Below are 24,131 nucleotides of genomic sequence, written 5' to 3'. Positions count from 1 at the left end.
TGTTGCATTATTTAAGCTTTGACAGGCATGGAATTAAGATGCAGGTTTATTCACTTACAGCAAATGTCAGGGCAGAATTAGATGATCACTTCAGGGATTGAACCAAACCACTACGACCGCTGCTTTTCCATGCAGCAAATGTTAGCATTTTTGGACATATTTTTTCCCCTGGTTTTTATGGCACGAGAAGTAACTTTGTGGGAAAAAACATCCTGTTCCCTTCTTCAGTGCAAACAACCTGTTACTGAATATTCAGTACTGAAGTGTACGATAGCAGGCTGGGTACTGACATAACAGAAAGCACCCAAGGTTGTGCGTACCCACACAGGAACTGAAAGGACTTATGCCTGCAGGCAAGTCAGCTTGTCTGCTGCAGAATGCAGTCTTGTCTGGCTTCAGACAGTTCTGTAACACCACGATGATTTGCAGCAGCCAGGACAGCTCTCCCTGGTACTTAAATTCTCCCATATAAAGCTGGGTGCTCTTGAAGGGCGGTTATGGGAAGGACAGAGCTCAGCACACGCTGCCCACAGCTCCAGTGCACAGCTCTGGGTATCAGCACAACTTGGCTCCTGCTGATAACTCACTGCACTGAGTACTGTGTGATACCCTCAGATGAGGACAAAAGCCTTGGTAATGAATAAAGCAACTTCCTCAGGGCCCTGTAGGGTGCTGGATTCCCACTTTTTGGATGAAATACCCAGACACAGACATTTCTATTACTTGATGCATTCCAAAGCAGATCATTAATATGTTGTGAAGGACAGCGGTGGGAGCTGTGATGGGAAATGACGGCTGCCAGGGGGTCCATCACCTCATTTAGAGCTGGTTCCTGCTTACCCAACCCCTGGAAGATGCACCTGTAAGGACTGATGTGCCTCGGTAATGAGTGGGTTAATAAGCAGCTATCTGCATTTTCCTCCTCTGGAGCTGAGTTCCCCCTCCCCATCAAGGCCACAGCCTGTTTTTCAGCACGGATCTTATCTTTCCTACTCAAGAGGTCACAGATTGTCAGCCTTGTTTTAATGAGCTGTGTCCTGTGAATTTCACAGTCACTTCAAGTCTAATAAGGGAACCCGCAGGGGTAGTGTTTTCAATTTGCTCTTCTTTCCTGGAGAGTTTGTACCATACATCACATGTAGTACTTCACAGCTGGTGAAAAAGGAAAGAATCAGCTTGTATTCCCTGTGCACGGATTTTACAGTTCAATATTTATGAAGACTGAGGGTCCTCTCATCTGAAAGGCCGAGCAGTTTCTTTCACTGTGTGTGGGATATATTACGTTAATATAGTGAACAGCTGCTTCCAAGAACTAATTTGATGCTGGTACTGAAAAGCTCTGTGCACTATAGAAATATTATGAACATCTAAGAGTCCTTAGCACTTTGCTTAGCTGAGCCTTGTGCATACAAATTAAACATAATTGGAATCCCTGCCCTCCCCCCCATCAGAACTAAGGGCTACTTTATAACTGAAATAACACCTAAATATCTAATTTTAATTTCAAATTCACTCTACAAAAGCTCAGCCTGATTGTTTTTCTCCTCATTAAAGAAGGATTATGAAAAATGATCAAATCTAAACATCACTTAAATGCGTATGAATGAACGCAGCCATCAGCTGGAGATCACAGGAATGTAGCACTCCTTGAATACTCAATAGTTCTTCCAGACATCTGATATTCCTTGTACAAAGAGTAGCAAAATTCAGTCAGTAATGCCACTGTCCCATGAGAAATGAGGAGATCCACTCTCAGCTCTTCAACTGAACACAGGGTTCACCTATTTGACTGTTTTGGATTACAGAACATGCCGATATCTGTATTTGGATGGGTCACAACAATTGTGTGCCATGAGCAGCACACTGGGATGTCCCCAATGAGGGCTGTATTCATGTACCCACTTGGCCATCCCCTGCAGCCCAAGGAGACACCATCAGATTCACCCCCAGCTTCAATTTGCTGCTGAAAAACCTCAAAATTTCAGGACTGGAAATTCTCCCTTCTCTTTCCACAGTGACAGTTTCCATGGCCCGGAGAGCAGCAGAACAGTGTGTGCAAAACAAAGAAAAACAGCTTCATCTACACTGCAGTTAATAAAAATTAAATGTCAAGCAGGACAAGAAAAACTGATGTGGTAACGTACAGAGGACAGGATCCACGAGAGACTGAGTAATGAAAAGGTCAGGAGGGCCATAAATAAAGCAGGAAGCAGCCAAGATGTGGTGAGGAAGAGAGCTCATCTGAGGGGTACAAGTGCTCAGGCAGTTTAATGGATGTGTTTTATGTAAATAGAACGATTACCATTCCAGGAACAGGAACTGCCCTTACTCTGAACACCACACGCACCCCGCATCAACCATCAATGCAAGGCATGAGCTGAATATGTTGCTTGTAAGGGCTGCACAGCACAGGGACACAGCTCAGGAGCCGTCCAGTGTTGTATCTGTGAAGTTTTTCCTGCTTCTTATCTCCATCAGTGACCAAAGCAACAAGACTGAAATCACGAGCTTGACCTACCCGTTGCTATTTGATTCCCTGTAACAATATCCCAAATCCCGCATCAGAATAAGCTGTAGCTCCTGCCTCAATTCAATTGAAGCCATCAAGCCCTACTTTGGAAAATCAGCCAGCTTGAAATTCAGGACATGCTTATGGGTCTTCCTGAACCACAGACTACATAGATATGACAAACAAAGCACCACGTGTAAGCACTGCCTCGCACTGATTTATACATGGGGTCAGGGGAAGCCAGGGATAAAGCACAAGTTCTCCGAGTCACAGCCCATTGCCTTAGCCATCAATTATGCTGCATTCTTTGATATCGTATATAATGAAGCATAGCACTTTGTTCAAGGCTAGCTGTTCATTTATACCAACCAGGACCAGTTATTTGTTCAGTTCATTGTTATAATGGTCTGTCATGTGTGCTGCAGGAATCACTGCAGGACTCAGCCCCGCTGGCTGCTCCATAGACACAACAGCAGCAGTCCCGCATGCAGGATCTCACGGTCTCACTGCAAGGAGCCTGAAAGCAGATGGGCAGAAAAAACAGGCAGGGGAAGCACAAGGCAGAGAGACAACGATGATTCAATAAAACCTGACATCATGGAATAAATGAGATAGAAACATCTCGTCTGTGCTATCGAAGGGTCCTCAGAGCTGCGGTCCTATTCCCTTCTCCTTATCTGAGCACCGTTTCAGCCATGTGGTCTGTCTCTACTCAGCCTGGCAGCAAAGAGAAGCCCCATCCCAGCACAGACAAACCCCTCCTGGCCTTCCTTGGAGGGTCTGTCAGGCAGTGACTCTCTCTGCCTGCACCTGGCATCTGTCTCTCCTCTTTCTATTCTGGGAGGAAAAGAAACAGCTGAGCTCTGCTACCCAATGCGAGGGAGGCAGATGGGGCGTGAATTCGGTAGTGATTGTACTGCTCATTTGTTTGGCATGTAAATGATGAACACAGGATAGAACAACCCGGAACAAACATGGGGGGGAAGGGGGTATGAATACTGAATAGCTTTTACCATCATTACTTTTCCCATTACTGTGAGATTTTTTTCTCCTCCAGCAATAAATCTGCATAAATACAAAGGGCTACAGTTGCCACCCTAATTTTCATGAGGTTTTTCATCTGATGGGCTTTCCTATTTCTAGGATTTCCTATGGTGCATCTCTTTCCCTTTCAAGCAATGGGAATAAGCAGTTCAGTTTAACTGCTTAGCTGGCTGCACACACTCCTTTGTAGGCACTACTGGGGTAACAGGTCGGGGGGAGGCATTTGCTTCCATTCTGGGACAGAACCAGATTCATTATATTTTTTAGCAACTTTTGGCTTTATCTGCTTTTGGTTAACAGGGCTTTAAATCCATACAGGGCTGGAAGGCCAAAATAGGATTTCAGAAGTATATACTCGAATATTGGGTTTTTGTGATATGAGTCCCAACACCTTCATCAACCAGGACCATGAGTTTGGTGCTTTCTTGGGGCTTTACTTTTTAGAAAGAGTAATTCCAACAGCATATGCTGCTCAACAGAAGCCACCTCTGTATGCATTTGCCTCCTCGCAATAACACAGCCAATAGCTGAACACTGCTCTGTTATATGCTGGCATTGCAGAGGGACCCACTGGACTCCACTGGAGCGTCTTCCCATTTCCCTGGCATAAATGAGATTGGAACTTGCCCTTGACTTCTTCATATAACAAAATGCCATCAGATAGATGCTCCTGCTTCCCACTCCTCACACCTACCTAAGTGCCCAGTTATCCCTGGGCTGAATGGTGCCAGTGAGAGCATCAGAATCAGACTTTCAGCACTTATCGCTGTGTCACTGGCCTCAAAATGGAAACTGCTGCCACTTTTATGCATGGACTCAGAGCTTGCCTAGTTTCCCTGTAACCTCATTAAGTGTCCTCTCCATCATCCCCAAAACTGCTGCTTAACACACTCTGGCAACGTGCCCTCCTGTATTGCAGCAGATACGACTGGCAGTGTGCAGAGCTTATGACAAGGTATTAATGACTTGAGCATAAATAACATTCTCTCTTATCTCTGCTTCAAGATCCACTACTTCTGATGGAAATATATTCATAATAATAAACGAGAGAGAACAACAAAAGGAGTAAATCTGAGCATAAAAACAAGTGACAGGTCTCACAATGAGTGAAAATTAAAGCCAGGGAAGCTCAAATGAAAAATAAAGGTACATTTCCACACTTCTGTTGATTATCCTCAGGAAGCAAATGCCAAGAGCTGCATTCTTAATGCCTATGCATCTTCACATCAACGTAAGAAACACAGTTTAGTAGAAAAAATGGTCTTAATGCACTTAAATATGGAAAGTCATGCAGGAGGAAGCAGTGTATGAGGCATCCAGGTCAGTTGGGCTGTGTAAGAGCACTGGTGACACTGCATAAGAACAGAACAGCTGGATGATGTGGTCTGGGGGAGCAGCTGATGCACAGGCTGAGGGCTGCCCCAAAACTGCAGCCCCAAACCTTCAAACAAAACCACGCTCAGCAACAAAGCCTTTGCTGAGAGCAGCTCTCCTCTGCCTCCATTCACAGATCATCAAAGCTCCTGCATTAGGAAGGTGTTTCCCTGCTACCAAGCCAAAAAGTATAGCTTGTGTTTGCTCAGAAACACTCATTAATGATTGCGGGACAGAAACATATACCTGAAATCAAACTACTTCAGTGAGTGTTGGCTGCTGAGACTTCCATTGTTCTGTACCGTATAGTGTTGGAAAAGCATTTGAGTGCATAGATTTGGCAGCTGGAGAGACAAAGTGTACCTTTACATTTGCATGAAGGCATCTGTATTTGAGACAAAGAGTGCACAGTCCCCATGTGGTTGTTAATAAGCAGGAGCCAGGCATGCACATCAACGTGTGGGTGTTGTGAGTGGCACACCATGGACGCAGCTCCTGAGAGCTCTGCAGACACTGCTATAACTGTATGCTCTTATGGACAGGTACTGCTGTAAATGTTGCTCACCAACAACACATTTATGAGGCGTAATTGATGTTTCGAATGTGTATTTTTAGTTTGTTTGCTGGGTACGTCGTATAAATGTCATTATATGTGTATGAATGGTGTGCTTACGGGCTATAAACGCTTCTTGTGGAGTATCAGTATTTTTAAAGGATAGAGGCTGATGAGTGTAAAGTATATATTGGTTATTCATGTGGGTGGACACAGCCACGTGAGCTGTTTCAATTCACATAAGACATACAGACTAGCATGTAAACCTCCATCACAGCGAGGAGGAAACTTCAAACACAGGAACAGCCCATGGAAGCCAAGAGAATGCACAGCTGCAAAAGGGCTTTGCTCAAGAAGGGAGAAATATTGAACTCCCAGTCATTGTAATGGATGTGCACACACAGCCCAACTATACACCCAGCAGTTATTTTGCCACTAATAATGTTCAACAACAAAAATTCCTAAGATGTAGGATATATGATTTCTCAGACTTGACAGTACTAGAAAACAGCAGCTTTGTGTGATGAGATCTCAAGGGAAATGAAGGGGAGAAACAGCATTTTGGTCATTCAAAGATGGCTGGCTTCTCTCTGGAGGGTATCACACAGGTAGGAGAAGCAAGGTACAGATGCAATCCAGTGCCATTTTCCAAGCTGTCTATCTCTGGCATCACATAGGGGACCCAGCCAGCCATCTCTCATGCTGAATTGAACTGGACAAGTTAGCTCGCCGGGTAGAGCTTATATAACCTCTCTCTGAGGGGCTGAAATTGCCTCTGCCTCACGTGGATCAGTCACAGTTCTACTTTCCATTACTCTCCCCTCCATTAGGAGTTCACTTCAGCTACAGAATGAAACATTCTGGAATACAGAAACAATCCTTGCAGAGGCAGAGTGAGAAGTGAGGATGTGAGAAAAGGAAGGACAAACTCTGCCAGGAAATCTCTCCCATTTTTTTCTCCCTATTTTCTTATCTTTCTTTCTTAGTTAATCCTGTTCTGTACTACTGCTCCTCCTACCTTGCAAAGGGAGAACATTGCAGGGTGTCAGTACATGTTCCCATTAGCTATAGGAACACGAGCATCTAAACCCTCACTCTAAGTATGTGTTTTATGGAAGAGAGTTTGGCAAACTGTTACTTACCCAGCCGAACTACTGCAGGGACTCTAAGTGAAACTCCAGACCATTTCAAGCTCCCAGGTAACTACGTATCTTTTCTTAATAATCAAGTGGGAATGAGACACCCAGCCAGGAATGAAACCTTTACTGGGGCAGCATCTCTCTGTTCTCTTATTGTGGATGGGCTGTGAAATGTATCAGAGGATAAAAACATCGGATAAACCTGCCATGATCTGCAGGGAAAGCTGTAATATTTGGTAAGAAATAAACAACAATGTCTGTGGTCTTGGAGCAGAACACAAACTGAACTCCATCACAAAATAAAAACTCCACGGTGTACAAGAGAGGTTTTTTGGTCTCCTTTTAATTAAGCAGTAACAATGTCTACAACACATCCACTCACAAGTTAAGTGAAGGCATGAAAACACATTCTTCATACTGAGATGGGAGCTTCTAGCTCTTTACCTTTGTAAATACCCTTGCAAGGGGAGATACGTTTTGAATGTCCAATGAACACTTTCTGAAACAACTACTGGTGGGGATTTCAATTTTAACCGTGATTGTATTTAGTGAGCCTTGTCCACAGAGATCCAAACGTTTTGCAATTGAGTGCAAAGCTCAGAACCTCACCGTAAAGATGAGGGAAACTGAGGCACAGTGCTGTGCAGTGACTCGCCAAGATCAAGCAGCAGGGACAGAGATCTGGATTAGAAACCTCAGGTCTCTGACTCCCAGTCAATTCCTCACTTGCTGTGTGTGTGGGTTTCGACTGCCCAGCAGCTCACGTATTATACAGGCAGATCTTCTTTCATCTCTCCCGCTGTCCCGTTGGCTCCACTGAATGTTGCTGGCTCCCTGTCTTCTTCCTCTTCCTCTTCCTCCCCTCTTGCTGTCTTTGCTTCCCTGACTCCACCCAGGACAGTGGCACTAGAGATGCTGCTGAGGAGCTGACCTTCCCGGCGGGACTCGGCCAGTTCTTTGGCACAGCACACGGGAGTGTTGGTTTCATAAGTGCTGTGGAAGCTGTTGTAGTCGACTTCATAAAAATCCTTCTCCAGGGTGAGGACAGGAGTGAAGCGATGTCCCCACAGCACCTCTGTGTCCATGTAGGAGCTGCGAGCCTGGCAAGTCATCCCTGGGTGGAAAGAGAGGGATGTTAAATGCAAAGCTTCCTTACATGCTCACCCAGCCACTTCTTTCATTTAAAAGCACTTTCATGTTATTTCCATACCTGATTGCTTTGGGACACAGACAAAGTCTTCGCTTAATAAGCCTCATAAAAGCCTCTATCATGAAAAAGCTGAGCTCTCAAAGGAAAAGGGGGTGGACTCATCGCCGCATCTTCAGGCTGCTTCCTGAAACCTGCACTTAAGGGTTTGAAGTCTGGTAGCACTAAGGAGCTTCTCTCTGTCCTCACATTTCTCTGTCGAGGTGCTGCTTCCATGCGTGGCTGCTACTAACAGTGTTTCTGGTGAATCACGAGCTAGAATGACATACAACCCTGCTAATGCGCTTCAATCCTGACCCACACATCCCCCAGGGAGAATGAACCACTGCTCTGCCAAAGCCACCTGCACTCCCACTGTGTCCCATGCTGTCCCTCTTGAGCTACAGCCCCACCAGCTATTCTCCCTGCACACTAAGTGATGCGATCTGTAAGGAGGAAGAGGCTCCTACCCCTATATATGACCTATATATGGCACACTGGCTTACATATTCCTCATATTCCTTTGGAGGGTACAGTCCAACTGCAATGGGTTGATTGAATCAAAACACAGCATCACATAGCCAAGCTCGTAAGTATGTTGAATTCAGTGTCTTAATGGAATGAATGAACAAGGGGCAATATGAAACCAATTTTGTCCAGCTTCTCAGCCCCAAGGATAAGAGTTTGTTTATGTACTTAGAAAGCTCCTAAAGAGGTTTTGCAGAGCAGAGATAAGGATTCAGCATTGGAGTGACCTCCTCTGGAATCACCTGCTGATTGAGAAGCCGAGGCTGACCTCTCTTCCAAACATTTGCTGTCTGCTCATCCTGAACATGTTACGCTTTTGCCCTTTAATTCTGGTGAAATGTAGAAAAGCTGAACTCACAAAGCCCTCCCACTGTTCTCCTTTGGAGTGTGAGTGATGGCCCTGACTGGAATACATTCAAAACATGCACTTGATCCAGTTTGCAGCCAATGCCTCCAAGCCCACCTCCTGCAGCCCAAAGTATGCAAACAGAAACCTGAAATAACTCGCAGGGGGAGAATAATGGTGTCAGATACTGCAGGACGGAGCATATGTGTTCGGACCACACGAGTTCTATGGACCGACTGGTATCTCAGAGCAATCAAAAACCTTATCCTTTCAAAAAGCCGCCTTTGAACAGACTGAAGCTTGTTTCTTGTATTGTTGCTACAATCTATTAAGACATGAACACAAGCAAGATCTGCTGAAGACTTTACTTGCCTCTTAATGAGTTCTTTCAAAGCCCAGGAATGCAGAACAGGCTGCTGACACTCACCGGGCTAGGAGCTGTAAGCAGAAAGGCTGATTTCTACCATGGCTTTCCAAGAGCTGCCTATAGACATGGCATTGTGAACCCAGGCCAAGAAAGAAGGACCTTGCTACATGCGGGGGTTTGAGGCATCCAAAGGGAACTCCTGCCTTGTAATCATGGCCTGAAATAGTTCCTCCGCTGGGGGAGAACCTGACAGTGAACCCGAACTCCAGAGACACGATCACGGTTATTTCCTGCTGTAAATATTCAATTAAGGAAGGAACAATAGAAAGCTTTCATCAACCAAATACTGCTCGCTGCCAGCTTCCTGCAGGAGCTGCTTTCTGTAACCCCAGGGGTACGCAGAGGCGGCACAATAAGACAACTTGTAATTGCTCCATAAGCCCGTTCAAATATTCCTTTTTAGCACATGTGCAGTGGTATTTTAATTGCGTGGGGACATACTGCTTGGCAACCCCAGCATCACCCAGTAAACAACAGCATTGTCTCTGCCTCTAAGTCCATTGAGCGCCTGCTTTGCAGGCTGCCCTGCGCTCTTCAGCCTGGTTAATTAATGCAACTGTAACATCCCCCGGCTAATCACTGCCTTTATAACTGCAGAAAGATGACAGAGGAGGTGTGGAAACAATAAACCTTGCTTTTATTAACACCGAGTGGATGCAGCCACCTCCTATTTGCATATAACATGCACTCTGCCTTCTGTGCAGTGGAATCTGAATTCCAGCCTGTAGTGGGGCTGAATTATTCCCTGGGCTCACACCTTTCATGCATTGCTCTGTGCAAAAAACAGCAGTTCTGATTCACAAGCCTTGCCCGTCCGAGTCCATGGGTGTAGTGAATCATTACATCCTATGCTCACATCCATCAATAGGCCACTGCCATTCTGTTCCATTGCAGCAGCCCTACCCTGTGCTCTCCTGCTGCAGCTGTCTGAAGTGCTGCTGTCCTGCAGAGTGCATGCAATAAACTGGGGGAGATTCAAACTCCCTGAATTTCTTGCAAAACAAATCATCATAGTACGATGCTTGGTCTTGAATAGAGCTGTTAATGCTTTTCTTTAAATAGATATAATTATATGGTTTAGGTTTAAATGGCGTGGATATTTGGTATAGATATAGGGAAGGAAGGAAGGAATATTTGGTGACTGGGGCATTTCATTCAGACTCGTTTCATGCCAAATATCTTCATTTCCCCTTTGTCAGCATAAGCAGCTGTGCTTCAAAACCTCCATCCAAATAACAATCACTGAGATTTTTACTTCCGAAGCATTACAGGAGTGGACTTTGGTTCTGCTGACCAGGATCTGTGCATGCTCCTGTTCACAGCAGCCAGATGTTTGTTCAGAATGACTTGTTTCTGCTTTCCAGCCGATGAAAAGATGTGGAATATACTGCAGTGTGCCTTAAACCAGGTGTTTCATTACATCCAAGAACAGACGGAGTCACTGAGGAAAGATTCCTGTGTAAAATTGGTGTCAAGGAACTCTACCGAAAAGGCTCTTTTCTGTCATCAAAATCAATGGGGATCAAGCAGCTTATATTTTATCAAAGACAAACGCATGTAAATGCATGCTGACAAAAAGCAGTTATTTGATGGCTCTCTCAGTGAGGAGCCTATATTTTCTGCAGTGTACTCAATGAGAGCTGCAGATTTCAGAACGTTTCACTGCTTGCAACACCACTGATTATACAAGTGGAGCAGCGGCTGCTGGCTATGGAAAGGGGAAAAGCTGCAGGAGAACACTCCACATCTCCCTCAGGTCACCAGTTAAAATCAAACTTCATTATCATGGGCCAATTCTAACCACGCTGTGCAGCTGTTTGGGTGCCCAGAGAGGAACCAGCCATCTCCCTCCAACTTCAGAGGTTGTTTTTTCCCCACATGTACCATCACAGCCTGTTCCCGTATTGGCAGTTTCACAAGAGAGGGCAGGAGGACCACAAAGCACGACCCACCAGCCAAGAAATGGCCTCAGGCTTCCATCGGATCGCATCAGCAGCAGAGCTGAATCGTTTGGCACTGTTGCACAGCCTGGACTTCCTCAGCGGGTACGGCCACCCCAAGCCCTGGGGCTGTCAAGACAATGTTTTTCATCAGCCTAAAATTAACTCTCCTCATTTAAATGCCACGAAGCTCAGTGATTATCTGCTGGCAGAGCGTCATGCGGATGCTGACTGCATGTTGGCTGTATTTGCTCTGCTCCCTCTGCAGTTTAGCCACAGACACTGCCGGAGGTGATTTCACCTCCCTGGCCCTGGCTTCATATGCTATTGTGCACACACTGATTACTCCCCTTGTACCAGGTGCACTAAGGCTGCACAGTGCAGACTGCTGCTTCAGCTGAGCTCCAGCTGCACTGCCAGAGTACACAGAAAGAACTGATGGGCTCAGAGGTACAGCAGCAGATGTATGGCAAGCAGTAGCTATAAAAAATGTACTTCTATCACTCCAATTAAGAAATACATGTCTTTAGATCAGCATCAGCATTTTAATAGTTACAAAAGTTATTAGTCCCTTTGCATTAATTAGACCGAGGAACATTGCAACCTCCAAAAAGTCAATATTCCTCCAACTTCAAAAGGAATATTAGAAGGTAGGAGCGTGGCCCTCCAATTATTCATGCTTGTCTCTTTGAGAGGAGGACATGTCCAGGATTGATTCACTTTGATTTTTATGCCAGAGGAGAGTAATAGGATTTTAATTTTTCTGAATGCTCTCCAGGCATGGAAAAGCTCCCGAGCACTGGGGAAAAAAACAATAATAAAAGGGCATTGTGATCTGAAAACCTTGAGTTTGGTGGCCTTGATTCTGAGGCCCAGGTACACCCACAGACCCCTCACAAAGGCATTCATACACTGCAGGGGCATCTAAGACAAGTGATGTGCCCTCATCCTCCCATGGAGCATAGCGTGGGTGCTGAGAGCAGTGACTGCAGGTGTCTGTCTCTTGCCTTTAATTACATAGGCAGCGTCTGTAACAGCTCTGCAAGGTCCTCCTTGCAAAAGAGAAAATGTATTTATATGCAAAATTCAAAACAAAACGAGAACCCAAACCAGATGCTGAATGCATGAGAAATCCACTTATTAAATTCAGCCTTCCTTTGTTCTCCCAAGAAAATCATGACTAATTTCAGAACGCATTACATTGCAACTGCTTCTTTTTCTCCTACATTTACAGACACAGCGTTTGACTGTATCCTGTCTAAAGATGGATGGTTTGAGATGCAAATGGGATACATTCCCATAGGGACGGGATAAGGAACTGAGATGCAGAATCCTGACACATGGCTGATTACTTATATATGTAGGTATATATATATATACATATGTATTTATTTATGTAGGCTGTAAGCCAGAAATATGTCTACTTATCCTTTCAAGGTGTTTACTATAATTTTGTTTAGCCATGGACTAGTCACGTCTTTAGACTGTGTGGTACTTAATAAAGGAAGAGGTGTGAGAATCCTCACTGTGTTTGCACAAGCTGGCAGACCTGGTTGATATTAAGTACCATAAGGGCAAGGCCAAGACTTGTGGCCAACACCAGCTTGGTCCCCTTCTGTCAATAGGATGGGTCTGATTTTTTTCTTGCCACTGTGGGAAGCGGAAAGACAGTGAAAGCAAAAATGTATTCACTTGGCAAACAGATTTTCCACCTCCACTCTCTTTCCTTTTATTGCAGATCAAATTTGGGCCAGCTGATCTGGACGAGCGTCTCTTTAAGATGCCGCACAAGAGAATTAATTCCCTAAAGTAATCTCTATGACCAATTCATTAAGCAAGCGCTGTGAGCAGAGCTGCTGCTTTCAGGATGCCCACAAAGCAGCAGGGAAGTCAGAACTCTTGTCATCTATATCGATGATGCCCTTCAAGTGGTTATTTCACTCAGCAACGATCACCACAGATCTGTCCAGAAATGCAGGCTCCCTTTGGTGCTCTTAACCTCTTGTGGAGTCACAGTGCCACAACTAAACCAAAATGCTGCTTGGAAAGGCAGCTGTGCTGCAGCCTGACTGCATGGGGCAGGAGTGCAGTGGCTGTGGGTCCCTGGAGAGCTCTCTAATAAATTCACTAATTTCACTAATAAAATGCTATTCAGTGTCTTTGCCTTCCATGGGATGGAAGTTCAGTGTCAGTGAGAAGGGTTACCTGTCTGAGAGCAAGACAAAGCATTTCTTGGACAACATGTGCCTATCTCAAACTACAGGCAGTGGCCAGGAAATCGCCCTCCTCAGCGTTTATTCCCTGAATAATTATTCACTCAGAGATTATGCTCAGGATTCCTTTGGTCATTTACACATTGACAATCACAGCACAGTCAGATCTGACCTGCTTTTCCTTACCAAACACAGCCACCTTCCCCCACCACTGCAGGGTATGACCTGTTGTTCTCTACAGACTGGGGGAGTCTCCATTAATTTTCCCTCCTGCCAATAACTGCAGAGCTGAGCTCCCCCCAGGGTGCACGCAGGACCTGTCTGCCCTGGGCACCGTGAGCCGAGCTGGATGTGCTTAATAGCCCCATAGGAGGTTATTAAGGGAACAAGCAGCCTGCTGTGTTTTCTTGCTGTCCCAAACCCAAACAGGTCATAGCGGTGTCGTCATTTAATAGAAGTGGCACTGCAATAAATTATACCATTCCTGAAAGCAGATGGGGCTTGGGCAATTGGAGGGAAAGAACCAAAATAATTTGCTGGGAGCAAAAGTTATGGTATGGGGGGGAAGGTATTCAGTATTAACGCCTCCAGAATGGGTTTAATCAATATTATGAAGTGTAAGGGAGCAGAAACCCTTCTGCTGGGCCAAAACATCACCCATGTGCCATTCAGAAAACCATTTCAGCCTCTGACTCAGACCTCACCGACACCTGAGGTCTGCTCCCACTCTAAGCCCAATGCAAACTGGCTCTCCTAGCTCTGGTTTTGAAATTTCACATCGTGTCTTCTGAGACCATAACAAATCATTTCCACAGATGTCTGTTCCTTAATATCATTACGCACCGGTCTGTACAATCCCTCTGGGAAAGGAGCCCATTTGTAAAGTAATATTATTGCTATGCCATGCTTTTAATTTTAAGGCTGTTGCTGATAATGATTTCCCCTCACACACATCCAGCAGGGACTGAGCTCTCATAGGACTGCATTCCATGCTCACATTAGGTGGTTTTAGTATCTGGTAATTGTTTAGGCTACAAAATAAGCTCCCATTACAAATCCTCCCCTTTAATATTCTTTTCCACCCCCTCTTCTTTTGCCACATCTCTACGATATTCTGCTGGCAAAGAATATTTGCCTAGCAATGCCACATGAATTCCACCCATAAAATACAGTACTCCAACCTAAGCACAGTGAGGCTGTGCATAACCACCCATTAGCTGTTAGAAATGCTTGCCTATTGCTATTCACTAATAACTACAGGGAGACATTAGGGAACAGATTTAGTTCTCTAGAGCTCTGTCCTCAGGTCTGAAGTTCTGGGGTGCAGGATTCAGAGAGACTATTCCTCCTTATGTTCAGCTGTTAGGAGAGCAACAGGGACAAACCACAAGGAAGGGACAATATTCACTGTAAGCAAAGGGCAGTGTCTATAGAACAGGATGCTGATGCCACTGAGAACCCATATCAAGCAGAAACCCCATGTTAGTGCTTCAGAGAGAATGTGTGCTTCAACAAGATGAAAAAATACTTGGGTTCAGAGCAGCCTTGTAACAAAAATCCTTAAATGCCAAAGGGCAAAATTACTCATAAAAGCATTTCTGTATCTTTGAGACTTTCTAGGCTCCTGCATCTCTAGACAGTAATTCACTCCTCCCTGCTGCCTGCAGTCCCATTGCCCTTAAGGACCCTGATCTGACCACGGCACGCTGCCAACCCCAGGCTGAGAAAGCCTGCCTTGAAGGGAGCATCAGCATCTCAGGCTGCTTAAAATCGTTTGCTCCCTGTTGGCTCTTTCTCAATGCCTGGAATAAATTAGCTGCAAGTGGTAAAATGATCCCTTATGCCTTGTCTTTTAGGTAAGACTCCGGAGTAAAAGCCTCTTCCCCACTAGCCAGGCTCCATGGGGATGCACTGCAGGGAGGACATAGAGGGCCTTTGTGGACAGCCATCCTCTCACCCTGTGAGAAGCACACTTCCTACACACCTTGAAAGGCTGAGACACAGAGCTTTTCCAGATTCATTTTATATAGAAGCAGATTTCTCTCATTGCCTACCACAAATACACCCATAGGAGGAAGCTGGGAATCAGCTGAGCCTATCTCCTAATCTGCCTATTGCACAGAATTGTTTTGTGCTGTTAAACAGCTGGTATTTTTCCTCTATGAGCTCCTTTATAAATGCATGTCCTGCATCATGTGCAAGTCATCCAGTTTCAGCACACGCTGTTTAATGGGGTATTGTAATACTGGGGCAGTTCCTTCATAGCCTCCATTAAGTAGCAACACCACAGCAGTATCTAAAATAACAGCTACAGCCAATTTTTAATACTGAGGAGTAATGGAAAACAATTTGCAGTATGAATTTTGATCACAGAAAACAACCACATGAGACAGATTCATTCAGTTCATTCCTTTTTATCCCATAGATCTGTTCTAATTGATTACAGACAGCTCTTAATCTCTTCTGTGTGACCCCAAACACTACAGTGGGAGCTAAAGGACCTCTCTTTCAATCCCTACCCAAATCAGACAACAGTATCTTACCCAAATGAGTCACTTGAGAATGATAAACCCAACATGTTCTCAGTGCAATTTACCCCTTTTCTCCCTCAAAATTGTGACTGACTTTGACAAGTGCTTACCTGTTGCTTCCACCATTCCTTCCAGAATGACCACAATCTCAAACTCTTCCTTTTCCAGCTGGGTGCGGGACATCTCCCAGAAGGGGCTTTTCTCATTGATTTCATGTGAGATGATAAGAGGTGACACCAGGAACAACCTGTCATCTCCAGTGTCAAATCCCACATTGATGTCTGTTTGGTTCAAGGGGATGAACTCTCCCTCTTTGGTCTGTTTGGACTTAATCAGTTTGGCTCTAATGGAAGCCTCGACAATGTGGGAATTGCGGAGGTCTCCAACACGAAACATGAGACAGAGCTTCTCATCCCTCATGGAAATCACTGCGTTGTTAGAAAACATGAGGGTTTCAGCTCTCTTCTTTGGTTGGCTGATCTTGACAAACATGCATCCCACCATGAACGCGTTGACTATGGAGCCCAGAATAGCCTGGATCAGGAGCAGTACGATGCCCTCTGGGCACTTCTCCGTTATAACCCTGTAGCCATACCCAATTGTTGTCTCAGTTTCAATAGAAAAGAGAAACGCAGAAACAAATCCACTGAGATTTTCAACACAAGGGATCCAGTTTTCATCTTCAAGATGGTCCAGGTCTCCCCGGACATAGGCAATGAGCCACCATATGAACCCAAAAAACAACCAGGTGATGGTATAGACCATAGTGAAGACAAGAAGGTTAAAACGCCATTTGAGGTCCACCAGCGTAGTGAAGAGGTCACTCAGGTATCGGTAGGTTTCTTGAACGTTCCCATGGTGCACATTGCACTTGCCACTTTTCTCCATGTATCGCTGCCTCGGCTTCTTACCTTCTGCTGTTATGAGTCGGGTTCGGTCAGTGGCAATGGGGACATCATCCCGAGCCTGTTTGGGAATCTTCTTAGGCTCCCTAGATGCAACTCCGATGTCCATGTCCTGGTTCATGAAGATTCTAGAATCTCTGGCCATGGCTGGGCTGGGGGAGAATAAAGAAATGAAGCTCAAGATCAAAGGGAAAGAACTGAGACAACAGTCATTGTACTGCGTGAACCACTATGGACAGTGCAAGCCATAGGGGACGTTTTCCTTGTCAAAACTTCTTGGTTTTCCTTTACTTTCATTACACAGGGCTCACTTGTTTCTTTGTTTTTGACCCAACATTTCCCAGAGATCACAACCAGAAGCAAAGCAAAGTTGTAATAAAGTATGATCTAAAAAGGGATTGGAGTTTCCTGGTGCCTCAGGTCTGGGATAGATACCAAGAAAAGCCTTAGAAATGCTCAGAAAATACTCTGCACTACTACCTACCTAAATCTCACACAGGTCTAAATTATTCATCAAGGTTTCCCTTACAGCCAGCAGAGAAAAGAACCTCCAGGGATAATGGAGGTTTCAGATGTACTGATTCACCTTCTGGGTATATTCACTCCTTCCCACAAATTATTCTGGGATCCTGAATTCCAGAGGTGAAACAGGCTTTTAGTTCAGCATCTTCAGCTGCGTGCCTATGGGTCTGATGGATCCAGGCCTTCTGGTAGTCAAATATATGAGAACTCTTTCACCTCATTTGATGCCAGACGAACAGCAGACACTTTCAGAAACGTAACAGCTATTAAAAACCCACAGTCTACATGCAAAACTGTGCTTGACAAGACACAAATAATACAAAATGATGTCTGAAATGATTTTTGGTTATCATGCAACATCCTGTTTACTCGGATGATTTGATATAACTCTTAAAAAAAACCCCACACACTCTATAGAAAAAATGAGAATCTCTACTCTAAATGCAGGGCACAGACAACATCTCTGTGATTACCTGAGAAGCCTCAGGAATATCAAAGATAGAGTAGCAATATTCTCTATGATGTTCATTCTCTGCATTGCCCTCTGCAAATCCTATTAAAATCCAACTAAATCTATTACTGCTCCCTCTATCTTTAATCTTCTTATGAGCCTGTGAATCAGAAGAGGTGTAGAGATACAATTAAGAGTATCTTGGGAAAGATAATTTTAAGAACGAGGAATGTAGCTTCATCTTTTCAGAATTAAAAAGCACGAAGGGTGGGCAGGAAGGAAGCAGAGGCAGGATGAGTCCATGAAGCAACAAATTTCCACTTCTATTCTGCTGTAGCCAAGTCTGGTTAACAGCACTACGCCCTTGTACAAGTCACCATCAATCATTACCCCACTGAAGCAGCCAGAGCCTGTTGTTGGAAGCAGCCCCGCTGGCTCCATCCATCAGGGAGCCCAGCCATCTGCCCGCAGCACAGCCCCAGCGCTTCCTTCTGCTGGCAAATCTGCCTGCTTGGAAGGGTCTGAGCCAGAGCTGGGGCAGTGCAGTCACAGGAAGGGGAAGCAGAAGGGATCAGTGTATCTGGATGGTGAGGCAGGGGAACTGGTTTGCTGTGCCCACTGCTTGTTATCATGGACATAGGTTAGGTAACCCCAGCACTGTGCTGCTCCCTTTCTCTAACAGCACCACCAAGGATTTGGATAGAATATTAATCCCTACCTCTGTCTTTGCATTCTCTACAGAGGGTTCCCACAGCTGGCTAACAGCAGATTTAGGCATATCTTGAATCATTTTCTACCATTTTTTTACAAGCTCAAATCCCCCCAGCCATTGGTGTGGCTCTCTGCTGCCTTTTGGTATATGTATATATCGAGTGGCTGCTCGAGCTGTGAGATGATGAGGGTACACACTGACACTTCACAATGCCCAATAGCTTATGCCAAGTTCAGGTCAGAACAACCAGCAACTTTCATTTTCCTTTTTAATAGGGGAGGAAGCAGCCCATCACTGACCTCAAAATGATTTGGTACAGAGAAGAACCTCTCAGCTTCCTCCTCAGCAATATCACTTTTGATCCTTGTGTTCCTTGACCGATCCATTACTCCATTTGGACTCAAGATTTGGATCGATCCGCATATGTGTACTAGTGTGAAGGCAGGCAAATGGGGCATGTTTTCAATTCAAAAAAAGACTTTTGTTCTTTTAAAAAACATTATAAAACTTAAATTTAAAAGTGAATTTCCCTCCCACTGATACTACATAGGAGAGAACAACTGATAACAAGACACTCATCTATAGTGTAAGGTTCTGTATTTCAGATTCATACCCAAAAGACCAAAAGGATCTGGAAACATATTAAAAAGATCAGAATAGAATAAGAATAATCATAAGGACTAAATCCCTAGAAATATCACTCTGGTGAAACCAGCTACAAGAGCTGCCCATTAATGAAAACACAGGGAGACTTGCTTTAATAAAACACCCAGGGGACTGGCAACACCACTTTTCTAATGCTACTGATCTTTAGCAATAGGTCACGAGAAATCTGCCTGGAAATCTTAAGGAACACCTCACAAGTGCTCCATTAATGCGAAGAAATTCCTGCTGTAAATGAACTTTACTGACAGCTGCAGCAGCCTTACAACTTCTGCTAATATTTGATTTAATGCTCTCCCATCGCAGTGAGAGAACGAACTCAGTATGTGGTTACTGAAAATAATTAAGCACATGAATCTCTGAGCACAGGTTTGGGTGTTTGAAGACTATCCAGCTTTCTGTTACAAAAGCTTGCAGTGTTCATTCTCTAATTCTGAGCAAATCACTCCTCTCCCTCTCCCTTAATTTCCCAACTGTAAAATCTGTGATACAAATACAGTCTGCAAGATCTGAGGTGGAAGAATCTAATAAGAAATTCACTATTATTCCCTTATTAGTTCAGCTGCACTTTATGATGGATGGTCAAACACCAAAGAGGACCACTGTCCCTATGTAAGGAGTTGGTTTACTTCTCTATTGTATGATATACTGCCATCAAGCACACACATTGTTTCCAGGTACTGGTAATTATGTGTCAGCATCTTACAGAGATTTAGAGTTCAGTTTGTAAACCATTGCTCCATCCAGCAAAGAGAGCTGTGACACAGAACTGCCTCTTACCATCGCACACACCATCCTGCTTCATTGGCATTTACCATCTTTGGTTAAATGGGGCCAGGATAATAAAAATGTCACATTTGTACAAAGCTGCTTTCCTTTTGGACAGATAGCTGCAAAAGAAGATGTGAGTCACTGCATTATCAACCTTGCAAAGAGGCTTTCTATCAGACTGGCTGTTGCTCAGCTTTAGCCCAGACAGACTCAGGGGCAGGCAGCGACATTTGGGCTCCTGGCTCTGCTTGTAGCAGGGTCACACTGGGGTTAGTTATTCACATAATTGCTGATCTCACTTGGGTAAATGCAGGTTTCAGTGTGGATAGAATTTGCCCCTGGAGAGGTCTAACCTTGCAGGCAATAGGAGTCTGGATGCAGGGATTGGCCACTAAGTTGGGCTCAAAAATCACTTTCTACTATTTGCTTCAAACCCAATGCACACATCACCTTATAGCATGGGAATAAACAGGCAGCTGTTCTTTAGTAACACTCCCAGTTCCCCAAGTCAGGATTTTACTTGATCACTTGCTTCCCAAAATGAAGAGCCCTGCGCCTCTAAAGAAGCAACCAATTTAGCAATACACATTGAACAGGTCACTACTGGATGATCCTGTGGGTTCATACCACCTTTCTCAGGAACAGATGTATGAATATAGGATATAAAGACTCTTTGCAAAGTGCTTGGAGTTCCAGAGGTGAAGGAATGATACCTAAAAACAAGGCAGGACACTTCAGCAAACTGCACAAGAGAGATCTGTGACATTTCACTAATAAACATGTGGCTCCAAAGCTCCCTCAGCCCAATAACTGCTTTTCAGAGTGAATTCTCACTCAGCACTAAAGCTGACCTGCCAGTTTGTGGTTCATTAGGCTCAGAAATACCAACACAGAAGGTGTTCATTCTGTCAAAACAAAATGCTTTGTAAGGAAATCTCTCCGGGTAGGAAGTTATGGCACAAAGACAGAGCTTAGGGACGTTTGTGCCTTACCTTTATCTGCTCATTACCTCCCACTCTATTTTTCCCCCCTGCAATAATCACAGTTCTAATAGCCCTCAGCCCTTTCCTTGTCATTTGTGAGGCAGTAACGTGCCCCCCAGAGCCTCCAGATGCTTCAGTGCTCAATACAAGTAACATGCTTAATTTGTATCATTATTATGATTATTATTGAATATCTGTGAAATAAGGAAGCTCTCTGGTTCTAATTTATCGGGATGGGGAAGCAAAACAGAGATGCTTTCTTCTTGCATGGATGGGAGACCTGTGGCAGGGAGGCACGGATGTGGCATGGCAGGGAATGGCAGCTACAGATCCCCAAACCCCTGAAGTCACCACACCAACCAGCAGAGCAGCAGCAGTTGCTGCATCACCTTCAGCCAATTCCCTTTTACTTCTTGGGAGTTACAGAAACTGAGCGTGTAAAGTCTGCGTGCAAAGGATGGATTCATAATATCATCCTGTTGGGTGTTCTGAACTGATGTTGAACAGCCAAATGATATTCTCTTTACCAACAAATAAATGCAGAAAGGAAACCAGTTTGATCTCTGCATCTCCAAGGGGGTGGCTTTGCCCGAGGCACTCTGCAGCCTCTCTGACCCTTCACCCCAGGCTATTTTTAGGGAGACCTTATGGTGTCATTGCAAAAGTGACTGTTACCTTTCAACAAAGACAAGTGAACACAGACAGTCCTGTTCTGATGAGCCATTCCTGCTCCTCCTGTTCCTGGCTGCCTACCCACAGCACACCGAGTACTGCGGTATGCACAACCTCAATTCAATGAGAAAATACTGCTCCAAAAGCACTAATATTCCTGTCCTCCATAGTTCAAATCTTGCACTGTTATAACAACCGATGTTTACTGTACAAATCTGCAGCTGGCTTACAAAGGAAATAAAACTGAAGGATGCTGACACCACCTCACACCTCTACAGTGACTTGATGCCAAACAGCTCCAAGATGAACCGGCCAACTATTGTCTCCTTCCACCCCAAGAGGTGTAACAGTGCCACTCAACTGCAGACAAGGGAAAATGAGTCACAGAGGGACAAACTGATCTACCTAAGACCAAATGGCTGGTAAAGTGCCAGCATCATCCCAAGCGCCGAGTGTCTCCCAACCTCTAAGTGAATTGGAATTGGGTGACTCATGGAGAGTCCATAGATTTGTCTCAGAACTTGAAACTAAAAGCCTGTTTGTCTGTTTCAGAGCCTGTAACTAATAAGCTTGGAACCTTCCAGAGGTGGACAACTTTCTCTATTGGGAACCAAAAATGATCCTGATTCCTTATCTCCACCCAATGAGGAACAACAGGGAAAGAATTGGACCCCAAAAATGAAGTAAATCCCCCAGCACAATTCCCACAGATGATGTTTGCTTGGACTGCACAGAGAACAACTGAGAACCAGCTTTGTTTCCCTCCGAACCACCCAGCTATAACTATACGGCAGTTTTCTTCCCCAAAGGAGAGTGGTGCACTGATGACCTGTTTGATTACCACACCACACAAAGTCACACAGTGAGCTTCTGGAAACAGGGACAGCTTCTGGAAACTCTTGGTTTGTTTCCTGGAGCTCTCTGATCAAAAGCAAACTGGAGAGGTGCTGTATAAAAGTTAGCATGTAACTCCCAACAGCACGAATTAACACAACAGTTTGGACTCTGAGCACTATTTGCTCAGCGTCAGTAAATAAACGAGTCATGGTTTTATTTCATGGGGCCATTAAGACCCCTCGGGATTCTCAATGCATTAAATGGTCTGTCTCCCTTTAGGGGCTGAACATGCCAATTCATTGTCTATTACAATGCAAGGGCTCTTTGAACCCAACCCGTCTTCTAAGCTTCCTCATTCTAAACGAATGTAATCTCTGACTCCAGGTTAGGATTCCAGTTACTCCATGCATCTCAGGGTTGTTCAACGACCACTCTGTTCCTACCCACTGTATTCCACCGACCTCCACTAATTTGGTTTCGGGGCACTCCATCATTTATAATGTCATTTCCTACACAACACCTCAGATAGATCTAACAGTGCACAAAATCCACATCCACTCCCACGGTCACCCAGTAGCCAACAAGTTACACAGCATCACATCTCCAGCTGTCTGGGCTGGGCACAGAGACCTCATGCTCAGCTCCTTCTCCTCTCACCTCCTTGGCTACTGATTGTCAGCAGCCGGAGAGGAAAGCAAGGAAGCCGACAGAGCAAACACAAGGAGGTAACTTACTTGCTGAGAGCGGCTCTGCATCAGTCTCGTGCCGTGGCACTTCGGGGATGCCGGGCTGTGACCGCACCGAGAGGCGGGGAGCGCAGCTGCTGGAGAAGCGGCCGATCCATGCCATCACCAACAAGATGCGGTGATCTGTTGATCCCGGGGCCGTCTCCTCCTTCCCTCCCTCTGCCCGGCATCACAAAACATTGATGTGGTACCGTACGGTTAAACGCACACACCCCCGTTTCTGGGCTCTCTCGCTGTCGGACTGACACGGGGAGCTCCGTGCTCGCCCGCCCCGCTCTCCCCGCTCCTCCTCCCGGCCGGAATGACGTCCTGGCTGCACGCAGCTCCCCCGGGGCCGGGAGAGGAGCAGCATCACTTGCAACGAGCAGAAAAGGGGAAGGGAGAGGTGGCAGGAGGGGACGGGGAGGGAGGGGTTTAGTGCTGCCTTGCACAGCACGGGCTGGAGGGGAAGGGGAGCGGGCTTTCTTTTCTTCCCCTTTTTCTTTTTTCCAGTGGGTGGGGAAAAGAAGAAAACCCATTGTTTTAAATCACACGGAACAAAGCGGGCCCGTGCAAGGTGCTGCAGGGAACCTGCTTTAGAAGAGGCTGGACTGAATGACCCCCAGAGGTTCCCTTTGAAGCCTTGAGATTCAGTGATTGCTGTAAGACAGAACGGGAAGGATGCAGAAGCTGCACATTTAGCAAGGAGCACACGTGCTTTTTTCTTTCCTTTCTTTTTATCACTGATAATACCACACTGTCTCCCCAGCTTCATAAATATTTCCTCTTTTGAAAAGCAAATGTCAGGCCAGCTGCATATGTAACATCTGCCTCCCGAGTGCAGGTTGCCTTCAGGCTTTGTTGCTCTGTTCCTTACTCCCAACCTTCCCCCCCTCCCTAATTCCCTCTTTCAGGAGCCACACACATTACAGCCCATCAGAAATGCTTTCTCAGAAGATTTTCTGGGCCAGAAAAGAGAGCTCGTCAAAATCACAACATGTCACAGGGATGTGCCAGTAGCACTGGAAACTGACAGCAATTGTTTCCATTTTCTGGTGTGAAACAATACTCAACGTCTTTAAAGTTACACATCATCTATG

General features: G+C 45.2%; 1 protein-coding gene across 2 annotated transcripts in view; it reads right to left on the bottom strand.

Annotated features, from left to right (window-relative positions):
- The window catches only part of KCNJ5 (potassium inwardly rectifying channel subfamily J member 5), a 32,904-nt gene extending 9,502 nt beyond the window's left edge, over nt 1–23,402 (bottom strand). The window contains exons 1-3 of one of the 2 annotated variants that reach the window (XM_015884239.2): nt 23,041–23,394; nt 15,901–16,847; nt 6,936–7,733 (exon numbers count right to left, since the gene is read on the bottom strand). In XM_015884239.2, the coding sequence (XP_015739725.1) occupies nt 7,387–7,733; nt 15,901–16,840 (1,287 nt within the window). In that variant the 5' untranslated portion in view covers nt 16,841–16,847; nt 23,041–23,394 and the 3' untranslated portion in view covers nt 6,936–7,386. Of the gene's footprint in view, nt 1–6,935; nt 7,734–15,900; nt 16,848–23,040 lie in introns of those variants that run through there. The other variant, XM_015884241.2, reaches the window with a different exon arrangement.
- Between the last annotated feature and the right edge of the window lie 729 nt (nt 23,403–24,131).

This window comes from Coturnix japonica, chromosome 24, assembly GCF_001577835.2.
Source record: "Coturnix japonica isolate 7356 chromosome 24, Coturnix japonica 2.1, whole genome shotgun sequence".
Taxonomy (NCBI): domain Eukaryota; kingdom Metazoa; phylum Chordata; class Aves; order Galliformes; family Phasianidae; genus Coturnix; species Coturnix japonica.
This window is presented reverse-complemented; position numbering and strand designations above follow the sequence as displayed.